The 23,463-nt window shown below is 34.4% G+C and overlaps 1 protein-coding gene across 1 annotated transcript; it reads left to right on the top strand.

Annotated features, from left to right (window-relative positions):
- The first annotated feature begins 3,394 nt into the window (after positions 1 to 3,394).
- Positions 3,395 to 19,409, top strand: Coa8 (Cytochrome c oxidase assembly factor 8). Its single transcript, XM_076501160.1, has 4 exons — positions 3,395 to 3,625; positions 8,741 to 8,968; positions 17,406 to 17,548; positions 18,449 to 19,409. The coding sequence occupies exons 1-4, from the start codon at positions 3,530 to 3,532 to the stop codon at positions 18,543 to 18,545; spliced, it is 564 nt and encodes a 187-aa protein (XP_076357275.1). The 5' UTR covers positions 3,395 to 3,529; the 3' UTR covers positions 18,546 to 19,409.
- The last annotated feature ends 4,054 nt before the right edge of the window (positions 19,410 to 23,463 follow it).

The raw sequence follows: 23,463 nt of genomic DNA, 5'->3' as shown, positions 1-23,463 counted from the left end.
TGGCTTTCACTAAATATTTACAATCTTGGTTATTTGGAAGAATAGTCGAATACTGTCAAAAACAGCAAAAAATAAAATTGTAAAACACAATTAGTTCCTCTTTCTAAATGAACTAAACCCGGTATAGACACCTACCCGAGTGATTTCGTAAATGGAACACTTTATCAGACTTCCTGAACCCAGCATTGTCAGGTAGTTATGGCGCTTAATCTCGCAATCCCTCTCCCACCAAACATGTTCGCTCTTTCATCCGTTTGAACGTTATAATGGTACGGTCAATCTCGCTATTCGTTGGTAAAAGAGTTGGCGGTGGATAATGATGACTAGTTGCCTTCCTTCTAGTGTTTGGTTGCTAAATTAGATGCGGCTAGTGCAGATATTCTTGTGTATTGTTGCGCAAGATTCAAAACAAACTAGTTCAGGCTTTCACTTAAGCAATTATATATATATAGTTGACCCACGACATAGAAATAACGTGGACCAAGCATGTAATTAAACTCCAACTAAGGTCTAGAAATAAACGGACAGTGTTAAGAGTGTAACAGGAACAAAAATAACACAAAACATTACTAAAAAATGGTTAAGAGATAAAAAATAAACTGACACATCTAGGTGAAACTTTTTCCAGTATATTTTATATGCGACGTTTCAAGCAGTCGTCCTTCGCCCGTGATAAACTAAACTGGAAAACTTTTAATTTAGACTTGTTAATTTATTATAATTTATAGTGTTTTTCTTCTCGCGTCTTATGGAATAAAATTTATCCCAGAATTATTAAAATATACTATGCATATCCGTTACAGAATGTGTATTTCCCGCATGAATCAATATGCGCCTACACAGATAAAAAGAAAATTGCAAATAATACAAAAATCGTATGATGTTGTTGTTCTTTTGAATTAAGCACAAAGCTACATATTTGGTTATCTGTGCTCTGCTCACTACGGGTATCGAAATTCGGTTTTTAGCGTTGTAAGTCCGCAGATATACCGCTGAGCCACTGGGAGCCAACTCTTGCATCGTTCGTTTATTTACTTCAAAAAAATCATATAAAAGGAACTGGCTTTTTAGCTCTATAAGATCTCTATTTCATACTTGTTGAAAATTGTTTTAAGTACTTCTCACCAAAAGACCACCCGTAACTAGCTACTAGACATACACTACGTGGCGAAAAGTATATGGACACCCGACCATCATACCCGTATGTGCTTGTTGAATATCTCATTCAAAAACCATGGCATTAATATGGAGTTGGTCTCGCCTTTGCTGCTATGACAGCCTTCACTCTTCTGGGAAGGCTTTTCACTAGATTTTGGAACATTGTTGCGGGGATTCGCTCCTATTCAGCCACAAGAGCTTTAGTGAGATCGGGCGAGAAGGCCTGGCTCGCAGTCGGCGTTCTAATTCATTCCAGAGGTATTTAATGAGGTTGAGATCAGTGATCTGTGCAGGCCAGTCAAGTTTTTCCACACCAACCTTGGAAAAACATGTCTTTATGGACCTCGTTTTGTGCACGGGGGCACTGTCATGCTGAAACAAAAAAGGGCCTTCCCTAGACTGTTGCCACAAGTTGGAAGCACACAATTCTCTAGAATGTCATTGTATGCTGTAACATTAAGATTTCCCTTCACTAGAACCAAAGAGCCTAACCCAAACCATGAAAAACAGCCTCAGACCATTATTTCTCTTCCACAAAACCTTACAGTTGGCAAGAGGAATTCAGGCAGATAGCATTCTCATGGCATCCGCCAAACTCAGATTCGTCCGTCAGACTACTAGATAGTGAAGTGTAATTCATCACTCCAGAGAATGCGTTTCCACTGCTCCAGAATCCAATGGCAGTGTGCTTTACACCATTCCAGCTGACGCTTGGCATTGCGTCAGGTGATCTTAGGTTTGTATGCGGCTGCTCGGTTATGGAAACCCACTTGATGAAGTTCCCAACGAACAGTTCTTGTGCTGACGTTGCTTCCTGAGGCAGTTTGGAACTCGGTATGAGCGTTACAAGTGTGGACAAACGATTTTTACGCACTTCAGCATTCGGCAGTCCCGTTCTGTAAGCTTGTATAGTCTCCCACGAGACGTTGCTCCTAGACTTTTCCACTTCACAATAACAACACTTACAGTTGACCGGAGCAACTTTAGAAGGGCAGAAATTTCACGAACTGACTTGTTGGAAAGTCACTGAGCTATTCAGTGCCATCCATTTTACTGTCAATGTTTGTCTATTTAGATTACATGGCTGTATGCTTAATGTTATGCACCAGTTAGCAATGGGTGTGGCTGAAATAGCTAAACTCACTAATTAAAAGGGGTGTCCACATACTTTCGCCTTGTAGTGTATCATATAATTAAGCCAAATTATTAAATATTTATTCAAAAGAGTATTGTCCCCCATGTGACAAGGGTAAGTTTGCATGCTTTCAGTACTAAAATCCAGGGTTCCATTTCTTGTGAAGGATACAGCAGACAGCTCAAGATGGCTTTGCTCTGAAAATAAACAAACGGATTATATAAGTATTTTATAGTTTAATGCATTTCTAGTCAGTTAATCCATTGAAAGTGTTTATATATCAATGCAATTACCTGTAATGTTTGTTTGTTTGTTTGTTTTTGAATTTCGCGCAAAGCTACTCGAGGGCTACCTGCGCTAGCCGTCCCTAATTTAGCAGTGTAAGACTAGAGGGAAGGCAGCTAAGTCATCACCACCCACCGCCAATTCTTGGGCTACTCTTTTACCAACAAATAGTTGGATTGACCGTCACATTATTACGCCCCCACGGCTGAAAAGGCGAGCTTGTTTGGTGCGACGGGGATGCGAACCCGCGACCCTCAGATTACGAGTCGCACGCCTTAACCCACCTGGCCGGTTACCTGTAATGTGTAGGACTTTCGCACTACAACATAAAGTGAAGTATATAACTACATAATATACAAGTGTTACCTATATTCACGTACAACGCCAAACACGTTTGGTTTGAAATTAGTGCAAAACTACACGAGAGATATCTGCGCCAGCTGTCCCTAATTTAGCACTAATTTAGAAGACTAGAGGGAAGGTAACTAGTCATTACCAACCACCGACAACTGGTGGACTACTCTTTTACCAACGAACAGTGGGATTGGTTGCACATTATAATGGTCCCACGACTGAGAGTGTGAGCATGTTTGGTGCGACAGGGATTCGAACCTGCGACCCTCGGATTTTGAGTCGAGTGCCTTAAGCACCTGGACATGCCATGCACGGAAGAGTATGAAACAACCCCTAATTCATGAGGAGTAGTTCATTTAGCATTTCCACGTGACTAAATAAATTAAGAAACAAATTATTAATAATAAAATTACTACAAATAAATAAACTGTCAAGGATGAAGTGAGAAGTCTCTGTTGTACATGATCCATTTATTTTGAAAAATATACCCGAAGCAGTAAAAGTAAAAACAGACAATGTCGTATTAAGTTATTTTGGTTCGTAAGACAGACACTGCATGTTTAATTTGCATAAACGTTGTTGAGTGTTGTGTGAGAGATGATTAGAATGAGAGTAAGACTTGGTATCTTCGGTAGCACTTGTAGAAGAAACTTTCATAGAAGATCTGAAAAAACTAAAAAGGGGTTTCATGAGGTAAAGTAGTCAAAAAACTTTGTGGGTACGGTTTGGATTATGTATATATAAGTTAAGCGGTGGTCCTGTTTTACAACTTAAACATAGGCCAAAGAGTAACATTTTATCGTACGTGATTTTGTTTGTTGGTTTGAAATTAAGCACAAAGCTACACAATGTGCTATCTTTGCTTTGCCCACCAGAGGTTTCGAAACCCGGTTTGTAGCATTATAAGTTCGGAGATATAACGCTGTGCTTCTGGGTAGCAGTTGTATGTTATAAACTCAAATGTTATGATAAAAGTTGGTAGAGTTGCTAGAACTTACACAATTTTGACGTAACGTCTTTGGTAAACATTCTCTGACTTGGACGCGATTCAAACAATCGTGATTGTCAGGTATTTAGTTTTAAAATTCCATTAGTAAATATGTAAAACTAAACTTTTTGAATTCAGAACTGAAAATAAGAGTAAAGCTCAAGAGCCTAAGTTTGGAATCTGTTGTTAATGCTGTTATTAATTTTTGCCACCTTTTAACTGAGTTAAAACTAATCACGTTAATTCTAAGCATGTTAAGAAAACAAATTTGAAATTGTAAGGAATGAAAAGACTTGGAACAAATGATTTTTCTCTACGAATTTTATACGTGGCTAAGAATTGGATATATTAGACATTTACTGTTATATTTTTTTTTTATAAGCTTTTGATTGATGTTTGAATATTTAGCAGGTGCTAGAGCATTTGGAAGTTAACTGATGTGACTTTTCTTTTCAAGGAAGGTGATAACAATTGGCTCAGCAATCATAAGCCTATTAATTTTGTATTGGTTGTAGGAAAAGTTTATGAAATTTTATAAAAAAATGCTTTTGCAAAGTAATTTGACAAAGTTTGAAATTTTGTTGTGTAGTAAACCATAGGTAGTCACTCAGGAAAAATCTTGCTTTACTTTATAATAATTTTTGGACATTTTTTGAAAAGATTAATACTTATGTAGATGAAGGTAATATGAATTTGGTATATCTGTATTTTCAAAAAAGCATTTGAGAAGGAGCCTTATAAAAGATATGCTAAAAGCTTTTCACTGTAGTATAGGCATAGAAGATAAGTTTCTTCACTGGATGGAAAAGTGGTAGGAGGTTAGAAAGTAGAGGGTTGTGAAAATTGGAGTTCACTGAAAATTAATTAATGTCACAAATGGGATATCGTAAGGCTCCATTATACTTGTAGTACTTCTGTTTTTTTATTTGCAACAATGACATAGAATGAAGGAATGTTAAAAACCTACTTAAATTTGCTGATGATATTTGGGTCTTGAGTATTGTGAGGAGGATGCTGTTTCTTGATGAAAGGATATAGATCATTTAGTGAGTTTGACAAATAAATGGTTTTTAATTATAATTAATGTAATTATGTGACTTATAATAATTTGAATTATAAGTATAATATTGATGGGAATAACCATAACAGTTTTATGAAAGGAAAAATTTTGGTTTTTTTAATTGATCAGTCTCCTAAGTCATTCAAGCAATGTACTGTTGTTGTAGGACATAAACGATTTTCAGTTGTATCTATAAGAATGTTGAACAGAATTCTAAAAAAGCTACTATTTCATTGGATAAGCCATATTAGGAGTACTGTGTTCAGCTTTATCTTAGGGAAGACATTGAAATGTTGGAAAGGGGTTGAAGAAATACTACTAGTATACATGGGATAGAAAGATTTTTCAAGAACAGCTTTATATTTGTGAAACTGTTTTCTTTTTTCTTTTTAACTGCAGTTTTGATAGTAGCTAAAACACTAGAGAGAATAGCTTACCGTTGTGATACTGTTTAAAAAGTAGCACATTTTTTAACAGTTTTGATGGTAGCTAAAACAGGAGAAAATATGACAGATTACAACTCTGTAAGAAGTAACTATTAGAAATTTATAAACCTGATGAAGGTGGAATAGATTTTTGGGCTAATGTGTAAGTGTAGATTCATAAATTGTATTGCCTGGGCCTAGTTAGAGAAAAAAAAACCTTTCATATATACACACACACACACACACACACACACACACACACACCTCTGGTATATTTACTGTTGTCAAGATGAACAGCTTTTTTTAAACACAAATTAAGTAAAAATAATACAAACAAAAAATCACGTTATATGTAAAACAAACATTTTAGTACCCAATTAGTTTTGACCTACTGTTTATATATATTTTTTTTCCTGTGCCTTTGAAAATTGCTTAAATGGTATACTGAAACTAGGTGGGTATTTAAATGTATATTTTTGTAAATTGGCTTTCAGTTATTTTGTTTATTTACTTAATTAGTGGTTAAAAACATGTTACTCTTGTTCATAGGTAGCATAAAGAACTGTGTAATGAGATCACTCTCTCAATACTTTTGAAATAGTGATGGAATCAATCTTGTAATCTTAGTATATCCATAAATTTAAATGTTATAGGTGTAAACTGTACTGTTTTTCAAATTATTGATCTAAGTGATAACCAAGGTTGTTGTTGTGTGAAAACAGACACCTGATAGCTTGCAGCAGTTAAAATCCATATTTATCAGTACTTGTTTCTTTGTCTTAAAGCCAATTTTTCATTCACTCTTTAAATTTTTTATTAATTTGTGAGAAAAGTTAGGCAATAATTGGTATTTGCCAAATGATTAACTCTCTGACTTGTGTTCCTAAAGTACATTTTTGACCAACCTTTTTAATGATAATCATCTTCAGGTACACCAATTTAGGATTGTATTATTTTTTAATATTAAACTGGTTTTCTAATTAATCAGCTGTGTGTGTGTGTGTGTGTGTGTATATATATTTAACTGTAATAAAGTCAAAGTTTACAAATAAAAGCTACATTACTATATTGTCTAAAGCATTACTTTGCCAAATATACATGGAGTGATTATTCTTAAAGGGACATACCAGTTGTCAAGCTACTGCACTAAATCTACTATGAAATACAAGAAGGTATTAGGGCAGCCTGTTCAATGTACCATAACTCTGGGATGTTGTTTGGGTTAGGACTAGAAGATAATAGGAACAGTGTAGAGCTAAAAATTTAAATGGTAGATTAAAAATATTATAGTTAGATGTGATATGTACATGTTCCTAGAATGAGAGTTGTGTTTTACAGCACCAATTAAAAGTATGTAACTGAGATCTCTCCAATATACTTCAATAATTAATTACTCTCAGAATGTGTATATTTGACAGTTTTTCTAAAAAATACTTAAACATTCCACTATGAGTCTCCTTTAAGTATTCCTTAAAAAGTACCAAATAAGTAACTTCTAGTACTACCTTTCCTGTACATTTTACTATGAGCTTACTACAAAATATATTTAAAAAAACGTTTATACCAAATTCTCAATAACATTCCCATTTCCTTCATCAACTGCCAGAAGCTTAGATCCATTCCTTTAAGTCAACTGCATACGCTTCTTTAGGCTTAAACCATGTCTCATTGAACATCATAGTAATCTAGAATCTTCATTTCTCTTGACTAAAGCAACATGAATGTTAAAGTTGTGTACTATTACTCATTGTACAACTTCTCAGTCAACCTTTTTGTTTGTGTGTGTGTGTGTTTATATATTGTGTACATATATAATTGTTATATAAGTTTGAAAAGTTGTCCAGTTTTTGTCTAAACAGTAGGGCCAACAATAAAGATTGTTTTTCTCTATACTTCTCTTCAAAAGAAACTCCAACATTTATGTATCCAGCAACTTTTACAATAGTTTCAATGTGTATATTTCCTTTTCCAAGTGCATGCAGATTACATCTCTTTTTTTTAACCAAAAGCTATACAACTATGATAAAAATAATCCACTCTTTAAATTTGAATTGAGCTATTTTAAAAAATAACTCAAACTCCATATTTTAAACCTTTACATTAAAAATAACTCACTTTACTGATGTATCACCTTTCATAAACTGTTAAAACAACACCCATTTATTACATCTCGCAAACTAGACAAAATAAAAAATAATATATTTGTTACATCTTGAGCACAACTAATATTTTCCACAACACCCAAATGAGACCATTTTTGCACTTTCCCCTTCCCTGATTACTATTCAAGTAAGTATACCTGAGAGTGAAATAAGAAGAAGGAATAGGACAGAAATCACAGATAGTAGCAGCAGCCAAAATAAATGAGATGTTATTACACTGTCTTCATAAACAGTGCATCTTGCATTCTAGTAAATGAAATAAGAGCTTAAAACGTAACACAGTTGATGCATATGTACATACATCTACTGTATGTAATTGTAATTTTTTCAGTTGAGTAAGGTTTGACAAAGATTAATATGAAAAGTCAATGCCCATATTTTGTGTTATTTGAATCAAGAATTAAAGTAACTGTGCAGAAAAATAATAATCAAAAAACAGTAAAAAAAATATGAATTAGCAGAATATTCAAATAAGTCCAATAACAGGAAGTAATGTTAGAGAAACAAGCAAAACGATGATTAAATAGAACTATAGTAACAGACTTTTCTCTCATCTACAATGAAGTGATAGAAGTATTCTTTGATAAAATTTGTTATTTTGTGTATATGTTTTAAGACTTTAAATTCTTAAAGATTCTTGTATAGTTTTAAAACAACTATTACAGTGACAAGTCATCTGTTGAAGAAATATGATAGGTGACACATAATCGTAATTATCTTTAAAAAATTCTTTTATAATCAAACACAAACTTATATTTGGCAACTAAAAGAAAAATATAAATCTTGATAATATTGAAGGTAACTCACTTTTCACTTAATGCATTTTGTATGGAAGTCTGTTGACTTTAGTCCAAATATTGAAAAAAAAATGTTTTATTGATATTAAGACTAAATTTTAGATATAGTCATTAGCTATTCATTACGAAAGGTTTTGGGTGTGTATATTTATTACTCTAACATTTAACTAGGCGTACATTGATTAAGAAACTCCTGTTACTGTACATAGATTGCTACTGAACCATAAGCTGACTTAAGGTACTTACTTTCAATGTGTTTACAGTTTACTGATAATTTCTTCTTGTAGTTGGACTTTAGTCATGAACATTTTGACTAAGGTTCTCCTCATTTTCAAATGAAATTGGTAATGCAAGTACTGTTATGTTAATTTTACAGAATGAAAAAAATATTTGCAAAGATAATGAAGAAGAGAATATTATCTATCCCAAAGCTACTAGATATGATTGGATAGGGCCTCCTGATCCTGTCTCTAATATTCCACCAGTGGTATACTTTATTCGAGAAAATGAAACAATGGCAGAGAAGAGATTTCGGGAAAAGAAAGCAGCAACCTTAGCATGGAATCAACAGTTTTGGAGGGACCATAATTATGGTTTTCAGCAGGTATACATATAATCCTTACATTGCAAAATGTCTGTCAGAGCACAGAATCTTGTTTGGAAGTAAAAGAATTAGACACTAAAATTTTAATTACTGATTTTAGAAACTCTTAGTAAAATATCATAGGATTAATTGGTTTGTAAGTAATTAAAGGATAATATAATTAGACTTGGGTGCATTATGAGTGCTTAATGAGTATCATCTTGAGTTAAAAAGATTATCATTGTTGTGAGCATTCACTTTTATTAGGCAGCAATGAAAGTTTTTTTGAGTAAGATACATAGTATTGTATCATGTTACTTTTCACAAAATATGATTACTGAATGAGTATTTTACTTTTATCATTATCATTATTATGGGTATCAATGTTTTTAGGTAGGGTTTTTAATTTCTTGTGAATGAGAATTACTCAGTATTGTATTTTATGTTTTCAACAAGATATTGTAAAATGGTTATATTATTTTTGTTCTGTACATGTACAAAATATACACATATATAAAATTAAAAGGATAATAGGTGTACATGTGTGGGAAGGTTGTGAAATTTTTTTAACCTTTTCACTCTGAGCACCTTGTTAAACCTTTTCTGTAAAAGTCACCAAGCTCATTCAAAATTTAAGTAAATGACTTTACTATCAATGTGTGTCGAGGAAATTAACATTATAATGTGTAATTTGAAATATTATGTAAGTTTTAATTCCTCTATTTCAAACAAAACCTTTAAAAGAATACTTAAGCTTCAGTTTTCTTGTCACATGGCCTTTGAGTCACAAAAAATCTCAACTTTTGCAACCTGTGTATTGAATAAAATAAATCACAGTCTGTACATTTATGTCTAAACAATAAGTATGCTTACTTGCCCTATACGAACTTTATCTAGGCATCAGGAGGGGAGGACAACATAACATCTACAGAAGACACAGTTCTTTACGTGCAGTCTTATTTTTGGTTTAATGTGTTTGTTCCTGTTGACTCTGTGGTTGAGTTTGTGGTAGATCGAAGGCATAATAGGGAGAATTTAGGGTATTTTTTCAGTATCTTCCTTTGCTTAGCACCTACTCATAAACCTCAGAGGGACATCCTGCCCCTTGCACATTTTTTTTCACAACTGTTATGCCATGTTTGTAATGTTTTGAATATTTATCCTATGGCTTATAAATCATCACTTTCTTTATTGAGAGGAACTAGTTTATCTGATTACATGGTATTTTCACCTTTGCCTGACATTGCAGTTCATAAAAGAAAACTTGCAGATTATTTGAGAGATGGTACTACCATGCTTTGTTCTCCTTGTTTATGGATCAGCATGTCTTGGCTTTCCATCACTTGGTAAACTCCTTCTTTAGACTCTCAAAGGTTAGACCTTTTACATCTATTTGGTACTCTAGACATAATGCTACTGTTCATTTTGCATAATCTCGGTTTTTGAGAATTTGTCTGATTTCTTTTCTTTCATCTTTGTAACTGTTTGAGGTCTATCACAGGTCCCCTGCTCAAAATTTGAGAATCACAGTCACTTATTGACTTCCATTTTGGTCATGATATAGGCTTCTACTCTTTCCTTTGTATCTTGGTTCATTTGTTCCTTGGTTTTTTTGAAGAGAGACACCTTACTGGAGGAAGTCATCTGGGATCTTCTGCACAAATAGGCCATAGAGCTTCACACCTTTTCTCTTGAAGGTTTTTATTCTTGGTTATTGTAGTACCAAAAAAGTTGGGTGATTGGTAACTGGTCATAGGCTTTCCTCATCTCAGTTGCTTCCTCCAGCCCCCTCAAGATAGAAAGGAATTGTTTTTTTCCCTTCAGTGGTTGTTTTCATCTGGATTATGGATGAAATAATTTGATATTATTACTGTGGGCCTGCACTACATCCAGAACAGGTAAACATTTTGCTCAGATCAAGTGAAATCTAAACGAGGTCATCAAAGGACAACTGGATACAGAGTCAATATTGTTCACTGTTATGATATTTGTTCAATCCCAAACCACATAGACAAGGTTCCACATCTCATTGTTGGAATTATAGGACTGTGGATCCAAAGATAGATCCAAGGTGTCATGGCTGGGGCATTGGGACCACAGTATTATATATCTTTATAATAGAAGTATGATATGAAGAAAATTCAACCTCAAAGGTACAGGATATTACATGTTGAGCCACCAAAATTATGAAGAGGAGGTAAACAATATCCAACAGGATAAGTCTTCCTCCAACCTGAAGAAGTTCATAACACAACAAACCGAACTTGGACATACAGACCCAATTCACACATCACTCAAACTGAAGAAGCAGAGATCTTTCAATTACAAACCAAAAAACCTAAATATTCAGATAGGAGGTAAGGTAACACCTCCTATTCCTAGAATTACAAATAGAATGTGGAGCAAATGAAGTTCAGCCAATGAATCATGGACGTGATGCTCTGCATGCAGAATTACAAGAAGACTAGAACCCTCTTCCATAATTATGAAAAGTACAAGAATTACCAAAATGAACAGCCATGCTCACACAACTGGATAGTGAACTTCTTTCAAAGCAGTATTTCATATCAGTGTTTCTGAGTTCTTAGCTGTCAGTTATACTTGTCATTGTTTGGTACTCCCATTCAAACAAAAACTAGTTACTTCCTTCAAACAAAACAACATTAGTGTTTTATAGCAATTGTAAGAAATCTTGTTCTCACGATCTATGTAAAGCAGCTGTGTCCTTGGCAGGTATGGTGAACATTCTGGTAAACTCCTTCTCCAAGTGTATTCGAGTTTTTCCTACCAAATGGACTTTTCATCTACATGTTTTCTCTTGTCTGTATGTTCATTTTTGCCCATTTTGTGATTGCCCCTTTTACTACTTCACACAGTTGGTGTCATTCTCTTTTGCTCGTACTTTCCTAGAAATTTACTTTGTTGTGTAGTCCTTTGCAAAACATGTAGGATATTTGTATTGTGTCGCCAATATGTTAAGAGTTTTGTCACTTCTTTTTTTTTTGCATTTTGCCAAATGACATCTATTTTTGTATGTATCATATATGAAGCCTTTCTGTTTCTTGATGCTGCATACATAGTTTTTCACTTAAAATTTCCATTTTATACAATTTCTTTCTTTTTAAAGCAGATACTACATGTGGCCCAACATGAAATGTCTTCTTTTTTTCTTTTTTTTAAGCCTTAGAAAGTTGTTTGCATTGTCACTTGTTGGTCAAGATCTATTTTATTTTACTTGCTTTGGGCAAAGATGTTTTGATCTTTATGCTCTTTATTGACCTCACTCCTTGTTTCTCAGGTTATTGCCCAATTTGTATCGCTATAGAATGTTTTTTTCCTGTGACATAAGATGCATAGGAGGGTAAGAATTGTTTGTGTTTCTTTGCCCAATCTGAGCTATTAGGTGTTACAACGTTTTTGTACAAAATCCTTTAGAATGTGTTTAATCTTGAAACACTTGTACCTTTTAATAAGATTTGCTCTTTGGATTTAACCCCTGCTACTTTGATGAATTGGTATCAAATCCCAGTACCCTTTAGAGATACCATTCAGGGTGTTTGACTCAAAACATTATTTTTTTTTATTTTAACCTCAAAACACATTGTCATGATCTCTCTGATAACTACCATGTGTGATTTGAAATTATCACTCAGCACTTGTATACATTCATAAGAAGCTCTCTGTGCTGAAGCTTCTTGTGATGATTTCTGGTTATGGAAAGAGGAAGCCATCATGTGGCCAAATATGCCTCTGTAAGTGTCTTTACTCCCACTTTCCTATGCAGTAGAGCAGTGGTTCCCAACCTTTGTTTATGCCCTGCACCCCTAAAAAATTTTAATATGTTCATGCACTCCTCACAGTAATTATTTATTTAAGAATAAAGGTGAAGGTGGGCAAAACAAATTTTTATAATTAGTTTTTAATGACATATAAACAAAAGGAAACATTTGGAAAATAAAAATTATTACAACAAACTAAAAGTTGCATAAACCCTACATGGCTTACAAACAAATAAATTGTCATCCATGCATGAAATGAAATTTCTTTGAAAGATTCCCTCTTTTAACTCGTCGACACCAAAGATGTAACTTTTCTTTGAAAGCATTTAACTTTTTGCAGTATTTCAATATGTTTATGTTTTTCCCTTGAAGAGATACACTCGTGTCATTCATACGAGTGAAAATATCACTCAAATAGGCTAGCATTTGGTTGAATTCTTGTGATTCTATTTCTCCAGGCAGATCACAGTGACCTTCCTTCAGAAAAGTTTTGACTTCTCGCAGTTCAAAGAAGCACGTTAAAGCTCTCTCACGTGACAGCCAGAGGACTTCTATGTGGAAAAGCAAAACTGAATGCTCACCTCCAAAATCTTCACAAAGCAACTTGAAGAGGCGGTGGTTCAGAGTGCGACCCCTAATCCAGTTGATGGTCTTCACAGAAGTGTCAAGGACCTTTTTCAACTTTGGAGGCAATATTTTTGATGCCAAAGCATGCGATGAAGAAAACAATGAGTACCTTGCAAGTGCGGAATCTCTTGTTTCATCAGTGCAAAAAAATTCTGATTTATTTCCTAGCATAGCAGGAGCACCGTCGGTACATACAAAACCAATAATTTGGATTTCTAAATCATATTTCGCAAAGAAGTCCTTCACACACTGGAAGACACCTTTTCTCTTTTCTGGTTGTTTTCAGATCTTCGCAGAACAGGAAATCTTCCATTATGGCACCATCGTGGACATACCTCACTAGTGCGATTAGTTGACTGCAATTTGCAACATAAGTTGTTTTGTCCAATTGGAGAGAGATTTTCAAGAGACCAGCCCTGATATCTGTGATAACTTGGTCCAAAATGTCCAAACTCAAATCACCAATTTGGTTTTGAATAACATTATTTAATAACGGCACTAATTTAAGCTTGTTTGAGGCTTTTTTTCCCAGAACAATTGTTGCCATTTCTAATGCACCTGGTTTTATCAACTCTTCTGCAATTGTATGGGGCTTCTTTGATTTGGCTACTTTATATGCCACGTGGTATGAAGCCATCAGCAGTGGTTTGTCAGCAGATATAAAACTTAATTTTGGAAGGGTTGCTCAAGAATCAAAGTGGGCCCTTCTATCTTTCAACAATTCAACATCACGGCCTGCAACAGCTGCTGCACCATGCCGGTTGTTGAAGTGTTCCTGCAGCTTAGATGGCTTCAAATTTGTGTTTGAAAGGACAGTGTCACAAAGCATGCAGTGGGGTTTTTGCAGATCCTCAGTTGTTTCGATGCAAGTGAAACCAAACTTCACATAATCATCATTCCATTTCCTTTTCTTTGACATAATGAAGTTTTTTTGCATGAACACAGAATCAACAATGCACTGACAACTAAAGCATCATGCATGGGTTTATAAACTCTGCAAAACTTTCTAGAACATTCTCAAATATACGTCACATGACGTCATCGATTAATTCTGGATACTTCTGGAAGTTTCTCGAGTCACGATCACGTGAATACATAACATAAATAAATAATAGACACTTTAAGACAGCGTTCATGAATGTAACCTAATTAGTTGTGCCGAGTATTTAGGTCACGTTTACATTTCATGTGTTGTTTGTTTACAGTTGTACATTAAGATTTCGGTCTACACCGGTGACGGTAGAAACAGTAGTTTATCGTAACGAGGTAAAAAGCTACGTCTGTAACAAAAAAAAAAGAAATAAAAATCAAACGTAATTTTTGAATATATAGGACAGTACCCTTAATATAAACAAAAAAAAAACTGAAATGTTATCTCACACTCCCTGGAACGCTGTCTCGCACCCCAAAAGAGTGCGTGCTCCTGGTTGGGAACCACTGCATTAGAGGATGACATGTGTGCTAGCATATGGACACCTTAGAATAACCTTATTTCTTTACCCTGCCCCCACACCCCAAAAAAAATTGTCATGGTTTGGTTTGGAATCAGCCATTCAGTACTTGCATACTTTCATAAGAAACCTTAGTGAACTGATGCTCCATTAGAGAGTAATGAACTTTGTATGTGAATAGAGAATGCCAACTAGTGGATGGTGATGCCTTTGGAGATATCTATATTCCAACCTCTTTGTGCATGCTGTGTATAACATTATAAGAGGACAGTTGGGATACAAATCTCTATACCGTTTTTTTTTTTTCCCCCCCATTCTCAGATTGTGTACATCATTCTTATTTTCATATATATTATACTCATGCAAAAGCTCATTTTCAGCTTCAAATAGTAGTACTTGATTCTCTTTGTGTGTATGCTGATTATACTAATTAGTGACCTAAATTATTTTGTTTGCTGTTTTTGTTGTTTTCTATATGAATGAAAAAGTAATTCTATTCCCAGAGTTGTTCAGTCTTATTCAACTCTGCCAAGAATCTTCCACAATAAACAGGTTTTGGAATCTTACAGAGCTCTTTGTCTTTCTTTATAATGCCACTGCAATTTGATTTAAACAAGTAGGGGTAACCCAGGTGTAATAATTCTGCTTAGCCTAAAGGACAAGTACAAATTTCCCTGATGACTAGGTATCCCACTGAGGTAAATGCTACTTGATAATCTCTTTATACAATACTTAATAATCCTTCTTAATTACAAGTATACTCCTAACAAGTGCCTTGTACTCTCCTTTTCAAATGCTGGTTTAGCCCCTGTTGTATAGTTATATCTGTATTCTGCTTTTAATTTTGCATGCTTGACTCCACAAGCTATCAATCGGTATTGGTGGAGTGCTTTATAGTCTAATTCATTAGTTTCCCAGTCATCATTTTCAGTTTGGATAATTAGATATACTATTCTTCACAGGTAAATCTGCCTGTTTTGAATTTTATATTTTTAGAATTAAACTGAATTTCAAGTGGCTACTTGTATCTTAAAAACATTCCAACCCACCTTTCTTCTCACCCATAAGATTTGTAGTTTCATATTATAGATCCAAAATAAATCTGGCTATTTGCCACAAGGTAGATCATAAGAAATCTCCTGACAAATGTATAAAATTGTATGGAGGATAGGAGAGTGGAGAGAAGGATGTTTAAAAAATTTAGGTCAGTTGATATTGACACAGCAAGTTCTATTCAGCAAGAAGAGGCAAATTGTGTTTCAGAGGTTACTGTATAATTCCTTGCTCAAGTGTATCATACACATGCTCTTAATTTTCTCTTGTGCTTTGCTGGAACTCTGAGAATTTCTTTGGTAGAGATGTAGTACTTCTGAACACTATCAAACATTTCAGTTTGTATAAGCATTAGATGAACCATCTCCTACAAATATATTTCATATTTCTTAGCTACATTTAACACCTTTACTGATACATATAGAAATATATGTATATTTAACTCATCTGTTGAAACTGGTTCAATTTTATATATTTTTTTCATTTTGCTTAAATTCCTTTAATTTAACTTCAGTAGTGATCTTTCTCAGATATCTCATAATCTTAATTTAATAGGTACATGTTTAAACACACACTACCTTTGGGATGCTTTATTGCCTATTTTAGGTGTGACATATACTTATGAACTTGTTCAAAACTCTACCTTTTCCTTCACTTTACTGCTGTGTGCCATTTTTACTTCTAACTTCTGTTTCTGTGTTCAACTTTTTCACTGTTCAAATTAATGATTTTCTTAAATCTTTTACTATTCAAACTTGTTTTTTATTTACTTTCATTTTAAACCTTCTCATTATGTCAGTAGGTCCTTTGCTGCTTGTCATATTATTAAGATGCTATTTTTCAACATAAAAGTGTAATCTGTTATACCACTTGCTATATTAACTTATCTTCCACTCTCAATTTAAATTACTCTCCTGGTTCACAGGTAGTACAAATGTCTATGTAAGCATCATGTTAAAATTGACCATACATAAGGGGTTGCACTCCAAGCTGTTTTCTCTGTGAATATTACTTGAGTTTGTTCACCTTTTCCTATGCCTCACTTCTGTAGAGTGGAGTACAAGTGTGGTCAACACGTAACTTGATAACTTGAGAGATGGACAATAGAGTTTTGACAATTTGAAGAACTATTCTTTTGAGCCAAAATTACAAAACAAAATTATTATTTTAAATCATAGTCTTTGTCATGAAGATGTTTGCTGCTTCACTTTTTGATTTTCTTTTTTAAGACTGCAGTCAATCTACTTTTGTATCATTGGGTTGTTGGACTTTATTAACTTGATTTCTTTACTGAAGTTCAGGTTGTATTAATTGTCTGTCAGCCTTCAGTGAGTACAAGAAAAAGTAGCAGAGTGATGCAATGGAAGAATTATAATATCAAATGTTGCTGACACCAAGAAGCAGTTTATGTCATTACAAATTAAAACTTGTTTCTAATAGTTTCACTACTGTTTGATTGCAATTACATGTTTATGGAATTTTTTATAATTTCACAATGTATGTTTGTTTTTTTATGCATTCATTTTTTTCACTGTCTTGTTTTCTTAGCGAAAAGAAGAATTTATACAGGAAAGATTGATTCAACTAAAAGCACAAGGAAATGAAAGACAATCATTAACATATGAAGAAATGTCAGAGTTCTACAAGAAGTTTTTGGATGAGAACCATCAGAAACATATAACGTACAATTGGTAAGCTGATACTTCTATGTTTACATTTGTTTTATACAAAGTAGTATATTCTATTGTAACACATTTCCAAATTAAGCCTACATTTATACAGGAGGTGAATTTCCTGAACAAAGCTTCACAATTTTATGAAAAAAAGTTGTTTTAATATAATTTTTCTGCATTTTAAGGCAGAATAACAGTTTCTAATCATTATTTTTTTTAGAATTTTACATCATTTTAAACATGTCTGTCTTTGTTGTCGTTTACTGGACTATTTTTAAAAAGAGTTTTAATAGTAGTATTTTTAAAAGCCATCTTCTATCTCCTATAAAACTTTTGTGAGATAATAACGAATAGAGAGCCATTATGCTTTTGACCTTCCTTTCTATTGAAAAATCACTTGGGCATTGAACAGTCTTGTCCCCTTTTATTCTGTACAAATTATGGCTTCAAGTAATGGTATTATAAAAATGCAATATTAAAAACTTATACTGTTGTGTTCCAGGAAATTGATTAAAATATTTATGTGCTATGGTGTATGTAGCAGGAAATTGTGCTTAAAAGAAAATGACTTATCAACAGAAATGGTCAATGCAGTTTTAATAGGTATTCAATGGCTTTTATTTATTAACCTTTTAACTTTGTAACAGTAGAAGAAAATACTGATGCACAAAATAAAATCATTTTTCACATGTTTGTATACTGCAGGATCTACTAATTTTATTCCCAGAACATCAGATTCTGAACTTTTTGTTAGTATTTATTAGAAATCACTTTAAAATCACTTTATGCTGCTGTAAAAATATTTTATATCTTGTAAAATTTTGTAAATGTATAATCATAAACTTTAGCTAAGTTATTTTATGGTGTTTGGCATTTTTTAAGAAAATTAGTTCTACAGATATTGATTTTTCTTTTCAGGACATGGTATTACAAGAATGTTGGACTTGTTTGGTTTGCTCTGAAAGCACTTGTAGCCAAGAGTGCCAGTAAATGTTCAGGAAAAATAAAAAAGTGATAAATTTCAGGGACATTTGTTTAACTTTGTATAACGTGTATGAAATTGTTTGTGCCATTCTAAGACATTTGTTTAATTTTGTAGAACATATAAAAATGTTTTTTAGTAGTTTAAGTCACATTTGATTAACATGTAAAATGTGTCATACTGTTTGTGATATTGTAAGACATTTGTATAAAATGTATCAAACTGTTTGTAGTATTCTAAATAACATTAATTTATTAACATTGTGCTACATGTGTCAAACCTAGCATGCTAAGACATTTGTTTAAAACATTTACAAATATCAAACTGTTTGGAGTATTAAACGTGTGTGTGTGTGTGTGTATATATATATACTTTAAAGAGAGTATTGGAAGTGCTTTAGAAGATATTAAGAAATTGTGCCCAATATTTCATAAGTTTTTTGTAGATGTTTGATTCTGTGTTAAAAGCATTAAAAGTGATCAGTAGCTGAATCTCATACTTGGCACTATTTATACACTACAGGAAGTAACTGTTATGGCCACTAGATAAGTTGACTAGAGGTCCTGTTTCAGCTAGCATATCCAAGTTTTACAACTTTTGAAATAAAATATCAATTCTAGTGTACTTTATTTGATGATATTAAAACAGTTAGTACTATGAAGATCTTAGCTGTTGAGATCTTTACTAAAGAAAATATCCTACAATACTGGTATCAGTTTGTAATAGCAAAAGCTCATCAGATTCAATATGTATTTGGTATGATGTATAAGGATACAATTCAAACCATCTTATTTAAATTTGTTTTTCTGGTTTCCTAGTCATAACTAACTATTATACATTGAGTACTGTAATTTCGTTGTTTAAATGCTTGGTTCTATAAAGTAGTTTTACGAAAACTACTCATCTTTGTTTTTTAGGAAGCTTCATTTCCATTGCAGAACAGTATATACATTTTCTCTGAAACAACTTTTTCTCTTTGTACCTCAAGTTTAAAAAATCATAAAATACTTATAATGTACTAATGTGACAAAAAGTATTAGTCCTAAACTATTAATTTCATCTTGATAAAAAAAAAAAAAAGTGATATTTCATGAAAAAGAAATGATTCAAGAACAAAATAATTAATATTATACTAAGACAGTAATTTCACAAACAGTACCATGCTGCATAAATATCCATAACAAAAACTGTTTTCATAAACATTATCACCTTTAGAAAAAAATAAAATAAAACTGTAGCTTTAACAAATATGTCACCCTTAAAACATTCTATTATAAGAACTGTGTTTTAACAAACACTAGCACATTTAAAAAAATATCCAGCATGAAAAACATTTCGATACAGTACATTACCTCCATTTGTTTTTAAGCACATTATTATCGTTTATTAAAAAATTGTTTTTATAACTGGCATTTTTTAAACTATGATATTATTTGTTGAAATACTAATATTTACAATGTTTTTAAGTATGTATTTGTCACAAGGCAATTTCTTATAATGAACATGCTTTAAGAACATTGCTAGACATTTTAAAGCATGATTTTGTTTGTCAACAGTTAGAATTTTCCCACACTTAAAATGTGTTTCTGATAGGTACTTCTCTTCTCTTATATAAATAACTATTCCCATTCAGTGCTGCCCTCTACATGCAAAAACGTTTTTATGCATGCCATAGGTCCTACCATCTCCATTGGAATGGACTGATTCCAATACATCTCTCATACAAACAATCATGCATCAAACCTCCACCAATAGGAATGCCGCATACTCTCATGATACATGTAATTGCTTCTATCCCATTCTATCTATTCTTATTTGGCTGTACTCATGTTTTTTTGCTTTTGGTTCTTTTCTTGTGCTTTGCAGTTGTGAGTTTTAATTCTGAAGTGGGATTTATTCTTTCTTTTTTTTGTGTGTGTTGTTACATTGAAAGTGCCTTTAACTCAATTTCCCAGTTATTTTTTTCTTACATTTGCATTTCTCTTCAAGCATTTTTGTTTTATTCATATTTCCGAAATGAATTATGAGGTTCGTGTTACCATCTGGGTATCATACTTTACCTACAAGCACTCTTACACAGACTCCAGATCAGAGTGACCTGTCTTTGAATTTGTCAGCAATAATCCAAAAATTGATCATTATGTGGGTAACAACCTTCATCTGAACTTGTTGCACTTTCTTCTGAGCAAGCTAGTTCAATGAAGATTTTGATTATCTTTTCCACCACCAGATTCTGGTGTGTCTTCCCAAGCCCAACCTTCAGAATCAGCTAGGCCTAATGTGACATTTTTAAAACCTAATTTTTCAAGTACGTGATGATTTGCCCATTTGATGGATTTATTGTTATCCCAGTCCTTCTTCATTACATGATAATTTTTCCTCTCCATATTTAGTTTTCTCACCTTTTATATACATTAGGGATCATGCTGAGCAACTTGCCTCATAATTGGTTGATTAGCATTTGCCCACCTTTGCTCCCCTTCACAATTATCTCATTTTTCTTGGAGGGTTGACAGTAATTCACGAGGCAGTGAACATTTTCCTATAATTTTGAGAGAGACTGGCCATGGTCAATGCTATCTACCCTGTGTGCCCAGGTGAAAGCTAGATCAAGCAAACTGGCCCTCTTTCACTGCTCCCACAGAACTTGATCTTGCTATCACCTGTAAGCCATCAATAGACAACTGTGTGGCAGTAGTTACAAGCAGATTCTCAATGTATACCTGAAACCTTGACATGTTTTCCACGATATCCTTGTCCGTGGTGGAATCCTGCTTGCCTCATGGCACAGAAGGCTCAAAAATGGGCCTAGAATACTTTTCGTAGGTATCCCGCACTCTCACACTGCATCGCTTTCCAGCAGGCCCGTGTACATGCTTGGTGGATAAGACGTCAAAGCCAGAAGGAATCTTGGATTAAGTTCACAGCTGGCATATCTTCTTACAACCAGTTCCAAAGTCATATGGGATAAGATTCGAAAGGTCAGTGGGCAATATAATTCTGTCACCCTCTCGATCTTGCTCTCTGGCTAGGAAGTAGCTGATACCCAGAGCATCTCCGATACTCTAGGTGAAAGCTTTTGCTGGGTATCTAGCACTTCTGCTTTATCCTCCACCTTCTTAGCCATCAAGGCTTGGGCAGAGCAATCACCTCTTTCCTTTCGAGCTGATTGTCTCTATGACTATAATTGTCCATTTTCACTGGTGGAACTCAAACATGGCCCTTCATTGGTCTGGCAGTACATCGGTTGGACCTAATGATGCACACTATGAAATGCTGCACCCTCTATCTCCTGCTTCTTTTGCTATTCTTCTGATTGTTTTTAACTGGATCTGGCAGGATAATGTTTCTCCTGATGCCTGGTGCCAGGCTATTGTCCTACCTTTCTCTAAGCCACGGAAGGGCCCCAAGATTCCTTCAAACTACTGTCCAATTGCTTTGATGAGCTGTCTCTGTAAAACCTTAGAGAGGATGGTTAATGCTCACCTCATTTGATTTTTCGAATCAAACAACCTCCTCTTGCCCACTACTTGTTTTCTACAGGATTCTGGAGTCCTTCAGGGCTGTATTTTGAGTGTCACACTTTTCAGTATAAAGATTAAAGCTATCACTGAACAACTCCCTCTTACTGTTGCAAACGGGCTCTATGTTGACGACTTTCTCATCATGTCAGTCATCAAACATGAGGTGTATTGAGCAGCAGCTACAGACTACCCTAAATCATTTACTGAAGTGGACCACAGCAAACAGCTTTAACTTCTCTCTCTCTCTAAAACTGTTTGCATGCACTTTTGCTGCCAACAGGGTATTCACCCTGATCTTGAACTCTGTATTGGTGAAGTTGTGCTGCCTGTGGCCCCTGAAACAATGTTCTTGGGGCTTATCTTTGACCATAAGCTGACCTTTATACCACACATTAAGCAGCTACAGGTCAAATGTACAAGAGCACTGGACATCTTCTGTGTCCTCTTTTCCACCACTTGGGTGAATCGATGCTCTGTGCTAAAGATATATTGTGCTCTTATTCGACCGAAACTCAACTATGGATCATTGGTCTATGGCTCTGCCAGAACATCAGCCTTGAAGATGCTGGACCCCATTTATCATCAAGGACTTCTGCTCTGCACTGGGGCTTTTTGCAGTCCCCCAGTTCAGAGCTTATACATAGTCTCATGAACCTTCTTTGCACCTCCGCTGTTTGCAACTGTCTTTACTATATGCTTCAAAACTTTGGTATTCCATACCAAAGCATCCCACCTGGGGTTGTGTTTTCCTTCTTCAGTAGGCCATACTTTTTCAGAACAGGCAATCTGCCATTGCTCCTTTTGGCCTTCATGTCCAGGTTCAATTGGATGAATTGGGTCTGTCCTTGGATAACATTATTGTATCCACTGGTCAGCCCATCCCACTTACAGTCCCCAAATGTGACCTGTCTTTAAGTTATCTAAGAAAAGCAGACACTCCCAATTGGAAATACTGTCTGTTATTTGCTGAATATCTTTTGAACCATCCTTCTATTCCTATTTTTACAGATGGTTCGAAATCAGGTAACTGTGTAGGCTCTGCCATGGTTTATTGTGGTTCGATGGTTGCACACAGTATCCCATCTACAGCTTCTGTGTCCACTGCTGAACTATACGCCATTTCTCTTGCCCTGTATCACATAGAAACTAAACAGAACTCAAACTGCGCTATTTATACTGACTCGCTTCTTTCTGTACTGGCCCTGGAATCGCTTCACGTTGGTTCACACCCTGTTCTCGCCGATATACAAAACCAACTGGCCCATTTCTCTTTAACATCTACTTCTATCTAGTTTTCCCGAATACTGGGCCACGTTGGTATTCGCGGGAACGAGCTCGCCGATACCGCAGCTAAATCTATCTGCTCTGTCACTATCACCACTGTGCCTGTTCCATACATGGACTATGGTCTTGTTTTCAAGGCTCGG

Source organism: Tachypleus tridentatus, chromosome 5 (genome assembly GCF_004210375.1).
Source record: "Tachypleus tridentatus isolate NWPU-2018 chromosome 5, ASM421037v1, whole genome shotgun sequence".
Taxonomy (NCBI): Eukaryota; Metazoa; Arthropoda; class Merostomata; order Xiphosura; family Limulidae; genus Tachypleus; species Tachypleus tridentatus.
Note: the sequence above shows the minus strand (reverse complement) of the source record. Positions and strands in the feature narration are given on the sequence as shown.